Source organism: Mya arenaria, chromosome 12 (assembly GCF_026914265.1).
Source record: "Mya arenaria isolate MELC-2E11 chromosome 12, ASM2691426v1".
Lineage (NCBI taxonomy): Eukaryota > Metazoa > Mollusca > Bivalvia > Myida > Myidae > Mya > Mya arenaria.
Window position 1 is genome coordinate 61,645,453 of NC_069133.1, and position 23,187 is coordinate 61,668,639.

At 37.3% G+C, this 23,187-nt stretch overlaps 1 protein-coding gene across 1 annotated transcript; it reads right to left on the bottom strand.

Moving 5' to 3' along the window:
* Positions 1-19,980: 19,980 nt before the first annotated feature.
* Positions 19,981-23,187, bottom strand: LOC128211559 (E3 ubiquitin-protein ligase DTX3L-like). The gene is made up of 4 exons (XM_052916489.1): positions 23,072-23,187; positions 21,887-22,749; positions 21,180-21,397; positions 19,981-20,852 (listed from the first exon to the last, which is right to left on the bottom strand). Exons 1-4 carry the CDS (start codon positions 23,097-23,099, stop codon positions 20,771-20,773), a joined length of 1,191 nt encoding a protein of 396 aa, XP_052772449.1. The 5' UTR covers positions 23,100-23,187; the 3' UTR covers positions 19,981-20,770.

A 23,187-nucleotide genomic window follows, 5' to 3' on the forward strand; every position in this document is an offset into this window, starting at 1 on the left:
ACGAGACACTCCACGAACCACATACAACACGGTAAACGAGACACTCAATGAAACACTCAACGAGACACTCCACGAACCACATACAACACGGTAAACGAGACACTCAATGAAACACTGAACGAGACACTCAACGAATCACATACAACACGGTAAACGAGACAATCCACAAACCACTCAACGAGACACTCAACGAACCACATACAGTACGGTAAACGAGACACTCCATAAACCACTCAACCTGACACTCAACGAATCACATACAACACGGTAAACGAGACAATCCACAAACCACTCAACGAGACACTCAACGAATCACATACAACACGGTAAACGAGACACTCCACAAACCACTCAACGAGACACTCAACGAACCACATACAGCACGGTAAACGAGACACTCCATAAACCACATACAACACGGTAAACGAGACACTCCACAAACCACTCAACGAGACACTCAACGAACCACATACAACACGGTAAACGAGACACTCCACAAACCACTCAACGAGACACTCAACGAATCACATACAACACGGTAAACGAGACACTCAATGAAATACTCAACGAGACACTCCACGAACCACATACAACACGGTAAACGAGACACTCAATGAAACACTCAACGAGACACTCCACGAACCACATACAACACGGTAAACGAGACACTCAATGAAACACTGAACGAGACACTCAACGAACCACATACAACACGGTAAACGAGACACTCAATGAAACACTCAACGAGACACTCCACGAACCACATACAACACGGTAAACGAGACACTAAATGAAACACTCAACGAGACACTCCACGAACCACATACAGCATACAAACGAGACACTCAATGAACCACTCAACCAGACATTCAACGAAGGACATACAACATACAAACAACGAGACACTCAATTAAACACTCAACGAGACACTCAACGAACCGCATACAATATGGCAAACGAGACACTCAATGAACCACTCAACCAGACATTCAACGAAGGACATACAACATACAAACAACGAGACACTCAATGAAACACTCAACGAGACACTCAACGAACCTCATACAATATGGCAAACGAGACACTCAATGAACCACTCAACCAGAAAATCAACGAACCTCATACAATATGGCAAACGAGACACTCAATGAACCACTCAACCAGAAAATCAACGAACCTCATACAATATGGCAAACGAGACACTCAATGAAACACTCAACGAGACACTCAACGAACCTCATACAAAATGACAAACGAGACACTCAATGAACCACTCAACCAGATAATCAACGAACAACATACAAACGAGACAAACAATGAATCACTCAACGAGACACTAATCGAACCACATACAACATACAAACCGAGAAACTAAATGTACCACTCAACGAGAAAAACGAAACAGTCAACTAACGACTCAAAGAAGACAATAAAGACACACAACGAGACAAACAACGAAACACATAACGAGACACACGAAACACTCAATGAAAGACAAGAGACACTCAAGGAAATACTGAACGAGACAAACAACGAAACACGAGACATACAACAAGACACACAACAAAACACTTGAGACACTTAAAGAGACACTGAACGAGACACACAACGAGACACACGCGACACACAAGGAGACAAATAACGAAACACACACGACACACAACGAAACACTTGAGACACTTAAAGAGACACTGAACGAGACACACAACGAGACACACGCGACACACAAGGAGACAAATAACGAAACACACACGACACACAACAAGACACACAACGAAACACACAACAAGGCACACAGGGAGACACGCAACTAGACACAAAACGAAACACAAGACAGACCACGAGACAGACAACGAGACAGACAATGAGTCACTCAAAAAGACACTAAACGAGACACACAACGAGACACGAGACACACGCGACACACAAGGAGAAACACATGACAAACAAAGAGTCACACAACGAGACATTCAACGAGTCAAACGAAACCCACAAAGAGACACTCAACGAGACACACAACGAAAAACCCGAGACACTCACATCATACACCTTAATACATAAAACTATTATCACAAATAAATTTTGGATGCAATTCCAACGTGGTGCTTTCCCTGCATTGCTGATAGCGCTTTGCATGACAGCAAGGTACTTAACAATTTTAAGTGCAGCAACGCATTACTGCTTTTATTACTCTTCGTCGTCTTCGTTTTATTAAAAAACATGCAGGATAATTGGATTGCAAAATAAGGTTGTTAATGTGAAAAATAAAATCAATGGTATGTATACAAATGAAAATATTATGAAAATAAGAACAATACAAATACTGTACATATCCGATTTTGCGCATTTAGCCATAAATGCACTTTTGTATTTATTCAAAGTTTTTAGATTAATACACATTTTGGGTAAATTACATTAAACACATGATAAGTGTGATTGTTGAGAACGTTTAAACAAGTTCCTTAGTTGTAAAAGGCAACATAGCCGTCACAGAGCGTTGGACTAGTAAACGTAAATAGTTATGGCCGTCACAGAGCGTTGGACTAGTAAACGTAAATAGTTATGGCCATCACAGAGCGTTGGACTAGTAAACGTAAATAGTTATGGTTTGGATAGAACTTTTTATTATGTTTTGTATTTTTTGTGTGTAAATAATCTAAAACTGAAAATGATACTAAAACGCAAAAATACACGTAAACGACACAAACTGTAAGATCTTTAAACGACCAGACCATGTTAGTTCTGTTGGTCGCTAATTCTTACTCATATAACAGTAGCAAAAGGTATTGGAAACCAGACGTCTTATTCGAACACAAGAGAAATACCCAGATTAAGAGACTTACTGTGCAGTGTTTCCTAACAAATCCAAACATGAAAAGGCTTAAAAGGAAAATCATTTATTAAATTATTTAAGAAATAAAACTTAGATTAAAGTGGTAACTGTAATGTTTTTAAAGCCATAGATTTGATATTTGTCAACAGTAATATCATCAACACCCGAAATGCACAAATGTAAATCATAACAATATTATTACCCTACATAACCACTGCACTTTAGTGCGCTATATATGTTATTGCTAAAAATCTAATGCGAAACTAAACGACATCTTCGTTAAAAAAAGGGTTAGTAAGTCTTGAAAGTTAATTAAGTAATAGTATGTACTTTGCCTACTAAGATATGTTACATATAGGATCTGACACGAGTTGTCATTTAATACAAGATTTTATTAAACGAGTTTATGAAATTTGTTAGTAATCGAGCCTCTGGCGAGCTTACTAACAACTTTCATGGACGAGTTTAATAAAATTCTTGTATTAAATGACAACGAGTGTCAGATCTTTTTTATCACATGCTTAAAACGGTGTTTTTATTACCAATTTAGTTCCACTTTCTGAACCGATTGTTTGACAGCCAAAGTACTCAGAGTAGAATGTCAACGATGCGCCATATAAATAGTTCCAAATTAAAATGACAAAAGTAACTAGCAGTTATCAAGTTTTAATTCTGATAAAGCGCTTAACAAGTCACAACTATAAAAATGTGTTGTAAAATATCCAACAGCACGAATAACGAACGATTTTAACCAAAAAAACCCAACAAGTACACAATTTGATGACGTCACACTTAGAGTACACGCATTTACGCGGTTTATGTGACCTACATCGGCCTGTCAAGTTTAACTGTGGGCACGGATTTAAAGGTTATTCGCTGTCGCTTTCTACGATGATTTTGCAGCGTTTTCTTAGTGTAATTTGAGTTTCACAACATGCAGATGATTACGGCGAAGCCTTTCTCTGTACTACATGGATGTTGAAAAAGTTCCACCAAGAATGTTTCCAGAGAACATGATGTTCTAGCCGCCATGGGATGTGTAAGGAGATGTCTGTGCTGCGGAATTCGTATCTGTGTTTTCGGTAACCGACAGCTGATTAAACTGGCAAGCAAATGGCATTGATTGCGTATTGCTTGTGTTGGTCAAGATGGAAATGTTTGAAATGTTCTTGTGATGTTTGTCACTTATGTGGCTGTATTTCACTATTTGTTGACTGACTGGATATTTCTGTGACAAATGATCTTCATTATCTGGTTGGCAGATCATTGTTATCAGAAAGTTTTTGTACAAGATGCTTTCTGGCACTATGATTCGTTAGTCATTTGTCTCCCGGATGTCTTTCAGCTTCATTATTGAGGTAAGTATTTGTTGGCATTTAAACCATTTTGTTTACAAACAATGCGGAGGGATATCTAGGTTGCGTTTGATAAGTCTAGCCAATAGAAATGTCTGATAGGTTATCTTACACATGTGTAAGATAAAAATATTCGTAATGGGTATATTACACGGAAAACAAGGGTAAGCATGTGATAAAATATAATACTCCTAAAGGTATTAGCTCAAGGGTCAAAGGCTGACTATATCTTTAAATATAACTTTACCTCTAAATCCACTAACTCTTTGGTCCGTTTATTTCTTATTTCCACAGTGTGTAACTCTTTCACACGGGCCTCTGTGGGGCGTTCTCCATTTCTAATTGAATGTCTCGTCAGCGGAAGTGATTTATACCGTTTCGCCGATGAATCCTCGGACGATCTTAATTTAGCATGAGTTTTTTCGCTATGGTTTTTCCGTTTTATGGATTTCGTCCGAATTTGAACTTCACAAGACGCCAACATTTTCAAAATGTGGCCCACTTGACCTCGTGACAACTACTGTGGTATGCAAATGGGTGTGTAACTTAAACAACAATTTATGTTGCCAAAATGTAGATACCACCGGTCAAATAGTAAAAAGAAATCCATGATTATTTTATGTCCCGGACACGGCATCATAAAAATGTCCCCTCAAATATATGCTGTATTTTTTAAAAACATAGGACTAGTTCCCGTCTAGTAGTCAACCTTTTTTTTTCACATATTCCCATAAGAATATACAAACAAACACACAAACCAGCACACTGGTATTCTCAATTAATTGCAATAATGCATACATTCCATGACGACTTTTTCTTTAAATTTCTCCGATATTACTAAATAGCATGAGAGCCGTGAAACGTTAGATCCAGGTGTGATATACTGTATAGCGCTCTCTGTCAAGATAGGAAACACACAGAACACTATTGACAATAACATGGACTTAAACACACAGGGACAAGTATAGCAACTAATTTAAAGAGATATTTCTGTTTCATAGCAACCATAGTTTGTCCTAAGAAATATAAAACCTTAAGTATTTCCCTTGCGAGTTTTCTGTTGGAATATTTGCATTACACGATATAGCCTATTATTATATTGGTCATAAAGAGCCAGCATTTAGAAATTATTAACTACAATGATTAATAAATCCCGAACATAATGACCAGATACTAAAACGAAAGTGTATTATTCAATTACCATTAGTATGGTTGTTTTCGTCTTTTTCTTTATAACTATACAATAAAGTCAACTTAAAATACTAGTTATTATCTAAAAAACGTAGTGTGCAACATAAACTTGATTTTTGATAATAGTTAGATGACATAAAGCAAATTCTAAATGCATAATTATAGATGGAGAGAGCGAAACGTAGTGCTTCTTGGTTGCCTTTCTGCACTGGCATTGGCTTAAAATGTAGCTTGTATCTAACTTTAAGTAAGATCACAATCAGCTATCTGTTTCTAGGTGTGTCTCTGCAATTTCGTATCGAATATTACCAATTGAGCAAAATTTTGCTTCAAATTAAATTGTTAACAATCATTTAGAGTGACATTGGGCCGATTGTTGATTGAAAACTTTGTTAATGTTAAAAACGTGAATAACGATGTCGATGCTGGTTTAAACTTATTTATATTACAGCGATTTTGAAACAATTTATAGCATGTTCAACATTTTATAAATCTCTCTCGTTGGCACGATATTACGGGAGGGTGTGGGTTTGTTTTGTGGGGAAAACCGAAATACCCGTGAGAAACCAACTTCTCCAGCTTGGTGACCACAAATCAAACTCAAATGCTCTCAGGCCAATGTAAACATATAAACGTGCAATATTTGGTGATGTGCTTACATATTTAAATATCAACAATTACAACTGAAGGAGTTGTCTTAAATACGTATTCTAAGAAATACAGCAGATAAACAAGTATAACCCTACCCGAAAAGGTATGTGCCAAGTTTTATTTTTATATTTATATATATTTAAAATACCTTTTTTGGTTTAAGCAAAATATTTGTACAACTAAGTAGACATCATGCTAATCATGATGGCTTATCAGCATAATGAAGGGCATAGAAGTTATGCTTTTTCGTCTATGATATTTAAGAATCATCAGCAGCTTATTTATATACTTTATAATTATTTTTTATCTTCATCTTGTTAGTGCCTCTTGTAGGCTCCCCGACTAAACTATAAACCAATCAAAACGGTCCATTTCCTATATTTCTTATACCATATTTACAATATTTGATTGGTGTACAATCTAAGTCATTCGTCTTAAAGCTGCACTCTCACAGATTTAATGTTTTGACAACTTTTTTTATTTTTTGTCTAGGAACCAGCCATTTTTTTTCGAAAATCCATGGAAACCAGTTGTATAAGACTGCTGGCAAAATTACATGAAAAAAAATAAAAAAAATGGCGTTTCATGCTCAACTCAACTCAACTCATCATCTTTATATCCCCCATGGCTGGAGATATTCAAGACATATACAAATATTGATAGACATAGAACGTATAAAATATATGTATAATAATTGTACAGTTTAAAATTATTGCATATTGGTGTCAATATATGTATACAAACATTGCAGGATATAGCTTCATATCTAAGTATAAATATGAAGCTATATCCTGCAATTTATTTCCGAACGGACATATTAAATCTGCGATCTGATCTTTTGTCAGCAATCTTTTATCATTGGTTTGCAGGTATTTACGCAAAAATCTGCTCTTTCCAATACCAAAAATAAAAACTGATGTAAAAAAGCTATAGCCGAATAAAAAGTGATGAATATATTCAAACGGAAACAAGGCATAGCATGTGATGATATATATATATATATATATAAGATAACTTAACATAAAAATACGTTTTATAAATGTGCCTTATTTCAGTATTATGACTTACATTACTCCTCATTTCAAAACGTGAAAGGGTCGCATTTTTATCAGCGTTTTTTTTTGATAGGCAATACTGTTTATATAAACAATAGTTAATCGATTCGAAACCTTGTAAGATAATACGTGCAACTCTGTCGGCAAGATAGAGCTATAGAAATGTTTATCCATCATGATGGCACTGCATGTGCTGACAGTTGCAGACAGTTGCAGACCAATATTTCCCTAAACATGCTCAAATATCGCGCGTTATTTCAGACGACAAACTGAGAACATTGTTATTTCCCAAGACAAGGACGTACATTTATTGCTTTTTTGGCAGATTTCTCGAAAGATGGAGAATTCAGTTGATCGTGCGTTTGGCGAATTTGAAATTTTGAGTAAATAAACTTACTTCTTCTACCTGTACAGTGGTACATTCCAGCCATCGATTAAAATCGCACGAATATAATGCAATTCGCACCGCGAAAAATGAGACACGTGGGAATAACGATTTTTGACATAAATCACACAAGGGTAACAAGCGGATAACAAAGCTCATTTAGTGTCTCTGGCAACACGTGTCCCTATTGTCTCTGAGAACACGTGTGTGTATTGTCTCTGAGAACACGTGTGTGTTTTGTCTCTGAGAACACGTGTGTGTATTGTCTCTGGGAACACGTGTGTATATTGTCTCTGGGAACACGTGTGTGTATTGTCTCTGGGAACACGTGTGTGTATTGTCTCTGGGAACACGTATGCGTATTGTTTCTGGGAACACGTGTACGTATTGTCTCTGGGAACACGTGTGCGTATTGTCTCTGAGAACACGAGTATGTATTGTCTCTGGGAACACGTGTGCGTATTGTCTCTGGGAACAACACAAGAGCGTATTGTCTCTGGGAACACAAGAGCGTATTGTCTCTGGGAACACAAGAGCGTATTGTCTCTGGGAACACAATAGCGTATTGTCTCTGGGAACACAAGAGCGTATTGTCTCTGGGAACACAAGAGCGTATTGTCTCTGGGAACACAAGAGCGTATTGTCTCTGGGAACACAAGAGCGTATTGTCTCTGGGAACATGAAAGCGTATTGTCTCTGGGAACACGAGAGCGTATTGCCTCTGGGAACACGAGAGTGTATTGTCTATGAGAACACGAGAGCGTATTGTCTCTGGGAACACGAGAGTGTATTGTCTATGAGAACACGAGAGCGTATTGTCTATGGAACACGAGAGCGTATTGCCTCTGGGAACACGAGAGCGTATTGCCTCTGGGAACACGAGAGTGTATTGTCTATGAGAACACGAGAGCGTATTGTCTATGGAACACGAGAGCGTATTGTCTCTGGGAACACGAGAGCGTATTGCCTCTGGGAACACGAGAGTGTATTGTCTATGAGAAAACGAGAGCGTATTGTCTATGGAACACAATTACCTATTGTCTCTTGGAAACGAGATCGTATTGTGTCTGGGAACACGAGAGCCTATCGTCTCTGGAAACACGAGAGCGTATTGTCTCTGAGAACACGATTGCCTATTGTCTCTGGGAACACGATTGCCTATTGTCTCTGGGAACACGATTGCCTATTGTCTCTGGGAACACGAGAGCGTATTGTCTCTGGGAACACAAGAGCGTATTGTTTCTGGGAACACGAGTGCGTATTATCTCTGGGAACACGATTGCCTATTGTCTCTGGGAACACGAGAGCGTATTGTCTCTGGGAACACGAATGCCTGTTGTCTCTGGTAACACGAGAGCGCATTGTCTCTTTGAACACGAGAGCGTATTGTCTCTGGGAACACGAGTAGGTATTGTCTCTGGGAACACAATAGCGTATTGTCTCTGAGAACAAGGGTAGGTATTGTCTCTGGGAACACAATAGCGTATTGTCTCTGAGAACAAGGGTAGGTATTGTTTCTGGGAACACGAGAGCGTATTGTCTCTGAGAACACGAGTAGGTATTGTCTCTGGGAACACGAGAGCGTATTGTCTCTGGGAACACGAAAGCGTATTGTCTCTGGGAACACGTGTGCCTATTGTCTCTGGGAACACGTGTGCCTATTGTCTCTGGGAACATGAGAGCGTATTGTCTCTGGGAACACGAGAGCGTATTGTCTCTGGGAACACAAGTAGGTACTGTCTCTGGGAACACGAGAGCGTATTGTTTCTGGGAATACGTGTGCGTATTTTCTCTGGGAACACGTGTGCGTATTGTCTCTGGGAAAACTTGTACGTATTGTCTTTGAGTACACGTGTGCGTATTGTCTCTGAGTACACGTGTGCCTATTGTCTCTGGGAACACGTGTGCGTATTGTCTCTTGGAATACGTGTGCGTATTGTCTCCAGGAATACGTGTGCGTATTGTCTCTGGGAAAACTTGTACGTATTGTCTTTGAGTACACGTGTACGTATTGTCTCTGAGAACACGTGTACGTATTGTCTCTGGGAACACGTGTACGTTTTGTCTCTGGGAAAACTTGTACGTATTGTCTTTGAGAACACGTCTGCGTATTGTCTCTGGGAAAACTTGTACGTATTGTCTTTGAGTACACGTGTACGTATTGTCTCTGAGAACACGTGTACGTATAGTCTCTGGGAACACGTGTACGTATTGTCTCTGGGAACACGTGTACGTATTGTCTCTGGGAACACATGTGCGTTTTGTCTCTGGGAACACGTGTGCGTATTGTCTCTGGGAACACGTGTATGTTTTGTCTCTGGGAACACGTGTATGTTTTGTCTCTGGGAACACGTGTGCGTATTGTCTCTAGGAACACGTGTGCGCATTGTCTCTGGGAACGCGTGTGCGTATTGTCTCTGGGAACACGTGTGCGTATTGTCTCTGGGAACACGTGTACGTATTTCTCTGGGAACACGTGTGCGTATTGTATCTGGGAATACGTGTGCGTATTGTCTCTGGGAACACGTTTGCGTATTGTCTCTGGGAACACGTGTGCGTATTGTCTCTGGGAACACGTGTACGTATTGTCTCAGGCAACGTGTGTACTCGGTTTATGTAAACTGTTTTTAAACGGGTTTATTTATTGTTATTGTTAAAAAGTTTGCATAACACCACCGGGATGGCAGCGATGAGCATGGTGACGACAATGCCACCACGGCTATTACAATACCTATAATTTGTTCCTCTCGAAAAGAACAGACGAGCTTAAAATGCCCATACCTCCAGATCCACGGGTTCCTTCGTCCATTTATCTCTGATGATCACTGTCCAAAGCTCCCTGTGTCGTCTTTTCTGGAAACGTCTCCGCCCGAAATCGCCATTTGACGTATAAAGTGAAGGCGGGGGGTCTCCACCTATTGAAACGCGCATAGCGTGTGCCATAACCACTGTTCAAGGTTGTTTAACATTTACAATGTAACAATCTGGTCCAGCTCGTATTTGTACGCTTTATGTGATATGGCGTTTACGCTAATGTCATTGTTAAAACTTTCCATCAATTTCTTCTAGCTTACTTCTTTGACAGTATATCAAATGACATTTGCCATTACCTGGGTTAAATTTCATGAATGGTTGATAACTGAAATCAAATGCCCCAAGGGAAGGTTAAACACGAACATTAAAATTCATATGTTCACAACTTTTTTTAGCCAACTGGCTTTAAGTCCGTTTTTTTACTGATGTATTAATTCGTTTGTTTCTCTTCGTGATAGCCGATATTAACTCAATATTTATAAATATGTAGTTATTATACGATTTTTTTCATTACGTAATAATGTAAAACATGCTTTTATTCAAATATCACAATCGTGCAAAAAAGAATTTGCTCAAAACTTTTTTATGTATGTCCCTCGCACAGCTCAATTGAAAAGATCCTGATTTCCAAATCCCCTGTCTGATCTGCATTCCCGGAGTAATTATTTACAAACTTTACACGGTTTTGCGCGTTACGTTGTCTGTTTCATCGGCCTTCCCACAGCAAACAAAACATGAACATAAACCAACCTTTCATCCTACATTCAAGCAATTATAAACATTTGCAAGTGTTCCTTGGCGTAAAAAAAACGCAATTTGCTACATTTTCTTCTGTTCCCGGTTCTACTTAGCAGGTGGGGAGAAAGCTAGAAATTAACATCATCAGCCAATGGTATTACTTTGGATAAGATGTTCACTGGTTATATTTTGGCTATAGTTTGCACATTTGAATGATTTGATTGGTTTACAGTGATTATTGGATAGATATTGACAAATCAATAAACTGCTCGGCTAACTTTGACCAAAGGAAAGCTTGAATCACTGTTATAAGCTTGACTGCGTCATTACTAACTGGATTCCTGTTATTGCCATGTATACATTTTGGTGTTAAAAGTATCTTAACTGTATTCGATTTGTTACGAAAGGTAACAATATGTGTCCATTTACAAAATGAATTAAGTACTCAATAAACAAGGGGTCCCAAAGGGAATAGTTCGACAAATCACACAGTTAGCATTTACCATATGCTTGGAAATCAGTCGCTGGTTTATAAAAAATACTTAAGGATATGTGATATTAACTCTGTTTTCACCCGAAAGTGATTTAACAATTGTAAGATTGAACATATAAACAACACTACAGGCAAATAAAAATACCAAAATCAAATGAATAATGCAGCATGTAACTATAAATGAAACAATGTCTTCATTGCATGCTTTTGTTTGGTTGCGTCAAAAGTAAAAAGGGAGATGTTTCCTGTTTCAGATTTCCCAAGTTACCAGTTCTGATGCTTTTTGATTAATTCGGAAGAGGTTTGCTGCCAATAAACATTTTTCTTCAGCATTTTAAATCACCTGAGTGTGAAGTTATCACTATTGATGAGAGCCAAACGTGTTTGGACTTCCATGCCTCACGAAGTGGCAAATGGATGTCACATTACAGAATTCATCATTCTACAAGTATCTAATATATTTTCAGTCAGAACTGCTTTTAGTGTATTGTCCGCGCAATATCTTAAGAAGCCTTTGTGCATTCTTCACTTAATTTGGCCACAATGTGCATTGGCATAATATATTGTGCAAGCTCGTTAACCAGCAATACGGCTTAAGTCACTCGAGAGTTATCGCCCATTGATTATTTTTTTTAGCTAAAGTCGGTCTTGTAAAATCAATAACTTTAGAAACCTTTGTTCAATCATCATAAGTATGGGCATAATATCTCAGAGAAGTACGATAACCAGCCATATCGATGTAGTCACTCAAGATGTATCGCTCTTTAATTATAGAAATAATAGAAATAAACTACAATTGCTTCTATCCGATCAATAACTTTAGAAGCCTTTCATCCAGTTATTTCCAAACTTGGTCAGAATGTGTATTTGCAGAATATCTTCGTCTGGTTAAATTACAATAATACAATGAAAACCACGGAGACAAGCCCAGTAGTCGAGAAACCATGTTTGAGGAACGACCCAAACGACAATGAACTACAGACACTAGAGTTATGACTCTTTAATGGGCAGTGTCCGCTCTCTAAATTCGGCATAACGTACAATTACTTATCGCCAAACCTGGCGTCCTAAAACTAGAACCGGCGTATTTTGTGACAGTTGGCATCTAGTTATTTCTATATTTCTGCCATAGTTTGAACAAGTGGGTGTGTATTGCTTGGCACTTGTTGGTCATGTTGTCAGTAGACTAACGGTTGTGAGACTAAAAACTCGGTATGCTCAAGCCTACAGTCCTCTAACTTGGTAGGATGATTGGTCATAAACATTTGATGACCCCTTATTTCAGATCATAAGGTCAATGGTAGAGTAAGGTAACCTTAACCATAGAAAGCTTGACCCACTGAAAACCACTACTGTTTTGTCCTATCGACCTTGAAATATACATGAACAGCAGATGACTACTCTCTCAGAAACTATGAACACGAAAAGCTAGTTGGATTGCAGATAACTAGAGATTTTTAGGGTCAAGAAGACAATAAGCTTCATTAATAAGTAAAATGCTCTAACCCGTCTGACATTCGATCCTGGATCGGAATGGTCATACCCTCACTGACCGAGCTCTCAGAATTAGACACGAGATAACTGAAACGAAAATTGCTTCAAATCTAAGTAAAAGGATATTTAATGTTAATTTATCTCCATATCCGTCTGAACCGTAAAAAACGCTTTTTTGTGGTAATTTCCTCTACTGATATTATATCGAGACCTAAAAAACACATATTTTTTTTTCGTAAGGCGGGTTGGTGGGACATAAAAGTATTACGAATCAAGTCCCGCATTACCTTTTATAGGTAACCAAAGTACCGTGCACGAGGACTAGTGCACAAGAAGCAATAGTTCGGTCAAAACCAAACCGGTTTAGAAATTGAGAAACGCAAAAGATTTTATTTAATGTTGTTTAGCGTTTTTTTTTCTGTAAGGCTTTCAGTCCTAAACGGTTAGAAAAGGGTCTTGTACGATTTCAGTAAATTCAGCATAACATTGTCCAATATCCTGAAAATCAAAGAGTAAATAAAACCAGATGTCTTATCTACTCCTTATTTGTTCTTAGAAATGAGTAAAACGTTATAACACTAGACATTTTTCTATGATTCCTCCCGTATCTAGATGAACTGCATTAACGAATCAAGTGAATCAATGGAAAGTGAACATTCTTTATATCTAGTTTGAATTTCGTAACTGTTTTTTTTCCCCTAAATTGCACAAATGCTTATTGAATAGAAACCAAATAGGACAAACTCTTGCAATAGACGAATATTAAAAATATACAATGTCAGAACTACGATAACTTTCAATTTTGTCAATATATTTCCGTCTAGTGGAGAGATCACCCAAAACAGATGTGCCATTAATTTCAATACTTTTAAAGTGTTCAAAGGCCGTTGATTTATCAACGTGATCAATAAAAGTCAAACAAACGGTTATCTTATAGTGATTCATTAGGCGCCGCCATTATTGGCCTTTGCCTTACGTAAAAGATGCTGTTACACATTTTAACTGAACGATCATTATATAAGTAAACATTGAGAGCAGTAACAACTGATGACACTTGAATATGACAGTACGCACCTGTTTGTATAAATTGTTTCACAAATACTTAAAGGTGCTTTTATAATTGAGACTGTCTCAGTCAAATACAGTTTTCGAACCCTTTAAACTAAAATGTTTATAGGAATTAATAAGATGTTATTACAATAATGTGATAATTTCAGAATATAATTATTAGTTAAAAAACAGTTATAGCAACACTTGTATATATAGTCGCAAGAACCAAGTGCTGAGAATGTCCCCAACGACTGATTTGTATCCTGAAATAGCCATAGTTTCAATATGTCACCAATGTCAAGATTTTGTGGTATGGGTAACATGTCTAGCCGACGTGCCTTGTCATCCATAAATGCCATGCATTTCGTTAATACAGGTTTCACAATGGCAGTGTTGTGTTAACCACAATGTCGGCACATAGCGTCGTCTATTGGCGGTCTGGTATCCATTGCCGATTTGGTCTCCCGCGGTCGCTCTTAACTATGTTGTGTTTTGGGGCAATCTGGGGCTGCTCTCGGTTTATACAATAGAGTTGTGTAACCGTTACATTTTTATTCTGTCGTACTTTTAGGTAATCAAAATAAGAGTTGTTTACATATTAATATAGTGTTGTTCGTGTATGTACATGTCAAGATTATCTTTCATTTTGTTTCTAGTTAAGTTAATACTGTGCTCTGTTTACTTGTATTGTTTTTCACCATGTATGTTCCATTGGTCTACAAATGATTGCTAATGAATATGAATAATAAGTTGTTGTTTTTAATGTTGCGATCAACCTTTTTACGGTGTTCAATTCTTTAATATTGAAGATTTCACCTTTCTTCTCTCCAAATATGATAACTTGTATATCACACTTAATTCTTAGTTCTATGTTTTCTCATTTTTACAAATTTTTTTTATGCGCTCATATTCACTTAGTAGTTCATTTTAACGCAGTTTTCAGACAGTTGCATACATCTGGACTGTCTTAATCAAAGGTACTAACTCTTATTGAATAATTCAGATTATTTTTCTAGTTATTTCCCTTACAACGTGGTGTGATATACTTTTGCTATCTAAGGACTTCTGTACTTAAGGTATCAGAGTCTTATTATTGGGTTGCTGGTGTGAACATAGATATTGCGTTGCATTTGGTACCAGTTGCACGTGTTTATGTGATGTATGTGAATCAAGTTATATGTGCCAATATGTAATCAGTCACTTCCAACCTATTGTGTTATAACGTTTGCATGTATTCACTCCTGATGGTAATTAAGGTTTCACATCATAGCGTGTCCAGGTAATGATTTGTTTAATGTTAAGTAGTTGATGAAAGCTGCGTTGTATTTGATTTACTTTTGTTGAACTTTTTGTTTCATTTTACATGTACAGAGTAGAATATGATTACTGTTATTCAATAGTGTCCGGCTTATTAATTATAACAATAAGTTTGTGAGAGTGAATGAGTCGATATGGCCATCATGCTATTTGAATCTGTGTATATTATTATGCTGATTGATCACATTGCGCATATTGAGGTACCTCAGATTTACATCTCTTCGACATTTTTTTCAGGGGTGAGGGGTGTTGTGTATATGGACAGTCTGGGGTCGCTCTCAGTTTATTTACTAGTGTTGTGTAACAATTACAATTTTAGTCTTTCGAAGTTTTAAGTATTAGTAATTAAAATAAGAAAACGTGAATTTCCTCTTTCTTCTTCATATTCCACAAATAATTATTGTAAAAGAATAACAATCATAGGGCGGATGAAAGATGAAAGTCTTTGAATGGATTGAATTCCCGGCCGTCGGTGATGCGGACGAGCCACTATGATTTATAATAGTCTGGTACCTTGGTGTGTTTACAACTGGGTATTTTACCACAATGGTCAGTGGGTTAAATGCATCTTCCATGGCCGATAGTGTAAGATAGGTTCATCACGATCCGAGAGTACTACGGTGTTTTGCGGAAACGAGGTTATTTATTTTTCCAGAGCTTATATCGCGGAAACTCCGGTCTGGCGGGAAATAATCGTCGCCGATGAAAGCACGTTGACTTGTTTCTGTTTATTAAACATGTTTATTTAAGGAGGGCCGATATTTGACCTGTCCACTTTGTGGCATAATGTATCTATCAACATGCTGGTTCTGTCATCTACTTTGTATCGATGTTTTATGATAAGGCAAAATAAAAAAATAGGTGCGTTTCAGGTAACGCTGCCAAAAAAAATAGGGTAGGTAGGTCGGAATTTTTTTTTATTTTTATATATATATTGATTTCAGTAACTGTTGACTCAGAAAGTAACAAAAATAAAAGTCATCAATTTTCAGGTTTATCAGTAGTTTTTAAACATGTTCCATGCTTCAAAGGAAACATTCTTTATTTGTCTGGTTAAATACTTTGATAATGATGGTTGGATTTCAACTAAGTTATGGTACACCACTGACTCTGCTATTATTTAAGACTTTCCAGGAACGGTTTTACTTTTCTTTATGCACCCTTTTGCTTTCAATCACCCTCTGTAGAATGGTAACCTCCCTGTAACATAATTACATGAAGAGTGGGACAGCAAATTTACCATATAAGCCATCAGCCAAGGAAACCTCAATGCTGTCAAGAGGACCTGAGGGTTCAGGTTTGAAGAACAAGTAACATGCAGGTTTTATTGCCAAAATTGCACACTTAAGTCTGACATATCAATCCGAAAGTCAGTATCTGACACATTTGTATCTGACAAGAAAATATAGTTCAAGAATTGAAATATATACCTGCCACACAAGCACAAACTCCCCGTAATTCACCTTTGAGTTCGGACAATCTAAAAAAATTCGGACATCCATTATTATTTTCAAAAATAATTTATTTTAGGTACTTAATTTTCGGACACCCAAAGGACATCGATTGTAACTTTTACAGTTACTAAGTCTCACAGACAAAAATTATTTATCTTTATCGTTACAATGCCTGGCTAGATTATCTAACCGTATACCTAGATTACCTAACCGTATACATCACTGTGATAAGTTAGTTACTACCCATCCTAAACGATTTATTGCATGTTGAAAAGGATGTGTGATATATTTAATGGAGGATTTTAGAAACAACAAGGACATTCAAGAGATTAAGAAAACACAGACATGATATGTCTGTAAAACGATCCGCCAATAAACTTTGAAACTTGTACCACACCTTTAATATAGACTTTATGAAGCAATAATCGTACAGTAATACTCATTGAAACATCAAAAGAACAATAAAAGACAACACATTCAATAATACAGGTAACTATTTAATGTGATGAATTAAAGTCAGAAATGCAATACTTAAGTTACAAACACCACCCAGACACATTAATCCTGCATAGCAATATCCATGCTCTCCATGAGATCATCGTGGGTATAACTGAGAGTTATGTGACGTCACACAATGTGACTGTTTGATCTGAAGCCGATAAAAGGTGTTTATTCATTTCAATGCATGTATAAAATGGTGTTGAATGGGATTTTTATTTACTTGATGAAAGAGTTACACTTATAGGCGTAATAACCATTGATAACTACGGATAAATTAATAAGTGGTAAAATGCAGACATGAAGAAAAAAGGCAGGTTTACCATACATGTAGATAAAATGTAAAAATGGTTTTTTTCTATGAATTCGGAGAGCGAAAAATTAATTATTTTAAGGTGTCCGAACTCTTAAGGTGAAGTACGGTAAATACACTCAGAAATCCAACTCTAATATTGTCAACTTTACGTACATACATTTCGTAACAAATGCTTTTTGTACCCAAATCACATTTTTTTCAGGGAAAAATAGGTTAGAGTCGGCGGGAAAAAATAGGGTCGGTCGGATAACCTGAAACAGACCTATTTTTTATTTGGCCTAAGTCTTGTTGCACATTAACTAAATGCACCTTCTTTTTATTGCTCTGATATTGTTTCGAAGTTGGACTATTTTTTAAACATGAATGATGTATATATCTGTATTCATTCAAAGCTCATATATACATTAAGCATTACAAAGCAAACAACCATGGGATGATACCACGGAAATGTAGTCGAAATTATTAAGGTGTTTATATATCGTTCGCTAACAAAGACACCTCTCAAGGGTAGCAGTGGTCAACGATGGTAAACAAACAATCGAGGTGACATGGTAATCGGTTAAAAATAATCGATGGTTATTAAATTCTTATCAGTATAAGACTGATAGACGAACAATGCCATTTAGAACATGGTATAAGATAACGTAACTTTCTATAATCTTTAAGTCTTAGCAAACACCTCTGGTACAACAATACAATCAAGCATTCTCTCGTTAAACCAATTACAATAGACATAAAAAATGCAAAAATATCTATTGCTTTCTATTAACCGAAATGCGATTATATAAAATACTATAAGTATGTAATTGCAAAGAATTGCCGGTGTAGCAATAGCAATGGTAATCAAGTTGGTATCTTTATACAGAACATCCCTCACATCTAATCTGGGACCAATAACAAAAATCCTTTTTCCCAGATCTAATAAGTCTTAGTTACGACTAAGATCCTGATTGGAATGGTCCAAGATGAGTAAGTTAGCTGACGATATAGGATATACAGTCGAACCTCGTTGGCTCGAACTCCCAGGGACCGGCGAAAATATCTAAAGCCTCAGAAAATTCGAACCAAGCGGGACTGTTTACCTTCAGTATAATGAATCGGTCCTTTCATCTATTCGAGCCAACGAGGAATTCGAACCAAGCGATTTCGAGCCAACGAGGTTCGACTGTATATCCTATATCGTCAGCTAACTTACTCATCTGGGACCATTCCAATCAGGATCTTAGTCGTAACTAACTTGTATAAAGGTTACAGATGGCAACACATTGTTTTTCGTGTTTTTTTCCTTATTTTTGTGTTCATTTTAAATACTGGCTCAAGTTCAGTTTACTCTAATATGCAGCGAAATACTGCAACTATGACAAAATCTAGAAAATTATTGGAACGAGTCTCTGACCTTTAGTTCGGTCGCACTGTGACCACTTCGCCGTAGCGAGAATAGAAATACTTACCAGATGTTCTTGATAGTTTGAGCAATAACCGTATCATTAAACCCAGAAACGAAGGAAAACTATAAAGTTCACAATAGTAAGTTTGATATTTACTAATACATAGAATCTGCTGCCAATGAAAACATCGAATAGATCATGTCTTTCCAAAAACATGGAACTCTTTAGCCGCAACATAGAACGTTTTACTACTGTAAAATGTAAACGGCCAATTCGACTTTATGAAATTTAAGGACATTCGAATTTGTGATTTCCTTTGCTGTTTAGACACTACGGCGACAATCGCTACAAATGTGAAAATGACGACTAAGATATGTGGCATGGAACAGTGAGTTAAAGTTCGATTACGTTTGCGTTAGACGTGTCGATGCTAGGATATTACAACCTGATTGAGTGGTCCAGTGCTATAGGTGTCCGTCTCCTACCCCAGATTCGACTCCCACCAGGAGTACTCTCTCACGGCCTGTCAAAATGGACATAAGTCCTGGTTCCTACCAAGGACTCGATAGTGATCCTTTAAGCGATCGTATTTTAAACTTTAATTTAAAACACTTCCAATTATCCTTATAGCTGCACTCTCACAGATTTACCATTTTTACAACTCTTTTTAATTTTTGTCTTGGAAAGAGCAAATTTTTGCGTAGATATCTGCAAGCCAATGATATAAGATTGCTGACAAAGACGTTCCAAGACAAAAAATAAAAAAAAGTTGCCAAAACATTCAATCTGTGAGAATGCAGCTTTAAAGCATACCCTAAGCTGTGATCTGGTAGGCTATTATACGGTTTCATACAGATGTGCTACTGCCGATCTCCTGTGTTACAGCTGATAATGTACGTGTCTGCTCTTTAGTACTATGTTCACTAAAATATCAGAAATACAACAACAAACAACTGGTATTTTTATTATAATATTACTACGCTCTGTAACATAGTTCAAGATACATGCGTTTATAAAATAACAAACAAATACAATAAGTATCACAAAAACGTCTAGTCAATGTTCACGCTATTTAAGAAATATTTCTTACGTGACCATTACAGCTTTTATTTGCTGAATGATCGCTATTTATAGTAATGAATGTCTCTCATCAAACGTACAATTTATTAAAAAATATGAAGATGTTTCGTAAAACTTGTTTGTAACTTTTCATTAATGAAACGTCTTTTGCACATCATGGTAAGTGTACATATAAGTTATCATTCAAGTAAGCATACTTGATACAAATATGAAGTATACTTACAATTACCAGCACACTTGGACATGCAGTTAAAGAACATTGGTCTGATTTTCACAGAGAATCAGTCTATCACGAGAAAGAAGCCTAATTAGTGAACAATATTAGCTGTGTCACCTCCTTCTTGGACACTCGAGAAGCATGGAGACCACCTGGTCATTTGTTCCTTTCGCTGCTATTTCCCCTTGCCGCTTGTAAGGTGGGCTGGATGTACAATCTCCCGCCCTCTTTCTCATTTCGTTTTTTTAATAATACACACCCCCTCGTAAATTGAATCATCCAATGGCCTAACCAAATGTGCCCCCCCCCCCCACCCCTAATATATTTGATACTAGCTCTTGAAGTGAATGAGGCCCCGACCCCGATCAAAGTTCTCATTAATCTCTCTAAATGACCCATAGCCCTTAAAATCCCACACTATGTTGACTAGTTAGAGCCCTATTACAGACTCTCCTCTGTGACACCCACGGCCGCCAGTTCCTGCTGGACCCGCTGGAGGTAGGTAGGGTCCGGATACCCGAAACTGCAATAGACAATTTCAATAGGAAATACTTTTATGACAGTTTTTCCAAAATTTTCTTTTTATAAAAATCAAATGTTCTTAGGATCCCTAAACAGCGATTAGATCGATAATCTAAAGCAAGACGAGTAAACAAAATGTGTTTTGAATGTTTATAATACTGAAAGAGTATCTTAATATGAAATAATTTGTTAGTGTTTCCTATCTTACATACGACATAGGGCGCTATCAAATTTAACTTTGATAACAAAATTAATGAAAAACATGCCTTTCTTATTTTAATTAACTTAAAAGTGGAAATCATACAAACGCTCTATAACGACGTCTTACTTTTCCTGCCCGCCATTAGTGCACGTCTTATGGTGAATATCATTCCACGTGACAACGTTGTCACATCCGGTTGTGACTGACCGACCGACAGTGAAGGTCAGGCGGCGCTTGAACGACTCCTTCAGCAGCCTCAGCACCTTTTTGCCTTCTGGATTGTCGGGGAGATAGGCAGTCCTGTTAGTACCATGGTACGCCATGCCGGGGTGTGGGTGGTGATCCTGTGTAGTATATATATACATTAAGATAAAATGGTTTGTATATAGGTATAAACGAGAAGCCTTGATATGCACATATTCGCCTGTTAGAAGTCTTTTTTCGTCATATTTACTGCCGTTAACAGCCCATTTCCACTAAAAAAGAACGTCTATCCCGACTCCACCCCCCCTCCCCCCCAAAAAAAGAAATCAAATAAAAAAAAATCGTACAAATCAACATGATAGATTTCCTGAACATTCAAATTTGCCAGGTAAAACAGAAAGGACATGAATAAAGAAAAGTTATGTTTTGATTTTTTACATAAAAAATGCACAAAGCTCTATTGATAATTGAATATTTAGTTATGGTCAAAGGTTGTTAATTAGCAGTCGCACTACAATTTAGTTTGTATATTAAACTACATACAAACAACCATTTACTTTATCAATTAACGAATATCACTTACAAAATGCAAAAATCGACAGTCGATTTAAGGATTCGTGAAATCATACCTTCTGTGTGCCGTCTGAAAAGCTGTAACTGATCACAATAGTATTGTAGGACTCGTATCCCTGTAGCCGAACTTTCTTTGAAACATAATCTGACATGTGTCCCTCTGGCATATTTCCCGTAATAACTCCGTACGCCACAAAACATACCGGGCATACGGGCTTTATCCTGAAATGAGTGTCTATACATTCCGTGCAGAATTTATGAGAGCATTTATGAAGCACTTTAGGGTTTGAATGTGTGTCTAAACATATACAACAGCGATCCTCTTCGTCGTCTCCGTCCATTATAGGGTTATCAGCTTTTTGGGGCTGTGCATTTACTTCGTTATCTTGCGTTTGATTAGGCGATGTACATGTAGCCTCTGCATTTTCTACTTTCGTTTTAGCTTCTGATAATTCGGTCGCGTGTGAATACGAGTTAAGAATATTACTTCCCTGTTGACGATGAAACAGTTGCTCAGCAGATTTGGACCCTATATCTTCATCATCTGAAGAACATATATCCAATTCACATAATTCCTCGGTTAAACTACCAAACTCGCCTTTGTTACCATTCTCAGAGTTTTTGTCGTTTGTTTCAATTTTGCCTACATGTGTCGTAGTTTCGTTCTCTGAAAACAAGCCATCGTCGTCATCTCCACTGTCACTTCTTGTGGTCATGAAGAGTTCTGTCGACGTCGGCTTGGTACTTGAAGGTAACCGGAACTCTTCAGATAATCCCGGCTTGTGCTCCGCAGGAGTCGCTTCCGCTGTGGCCGCAGGGGCACCGGTAGTGTCCCCAAGGTCGTTCATATAAACTTCGTCGTCGCTTGAAGAGCTACAGTCCATTGGTTTAATGGCACTGATGTGATCAATGTTTGAACCTGAAATTGGCAATCATGACAATCAATACCGAGTCAAGGGCGTATACATGGGCGAACATTCTTATTAGGTTATAATGCATCCGTCAAAATAATCATTGACATTCTAGTGGCAACGGAGGCTGCATGAGTTGCTTTAAAAACCAATCGTTAAAATAAATACAACATTTGTACGGTTATACCTTAACATGTTAGTAGAGAAGGAATAATGTTAATCGATCACCATTTATAGGGTTGGTACTTACTCGGATATAAATAATGAAAAATCCAATATAGATATATGTAAACCGAAAGTAAACCTGTAGAAACAAATATGCATACATACCAACAGGATTATATGTTAAAATCTCCATTTCTGATAATAAAACAATGCTAAATAGACACCTTTCGGTGTACCTCTCTTCTATACAAACCGAACTTACTCTGTTTTGTATGAAATAT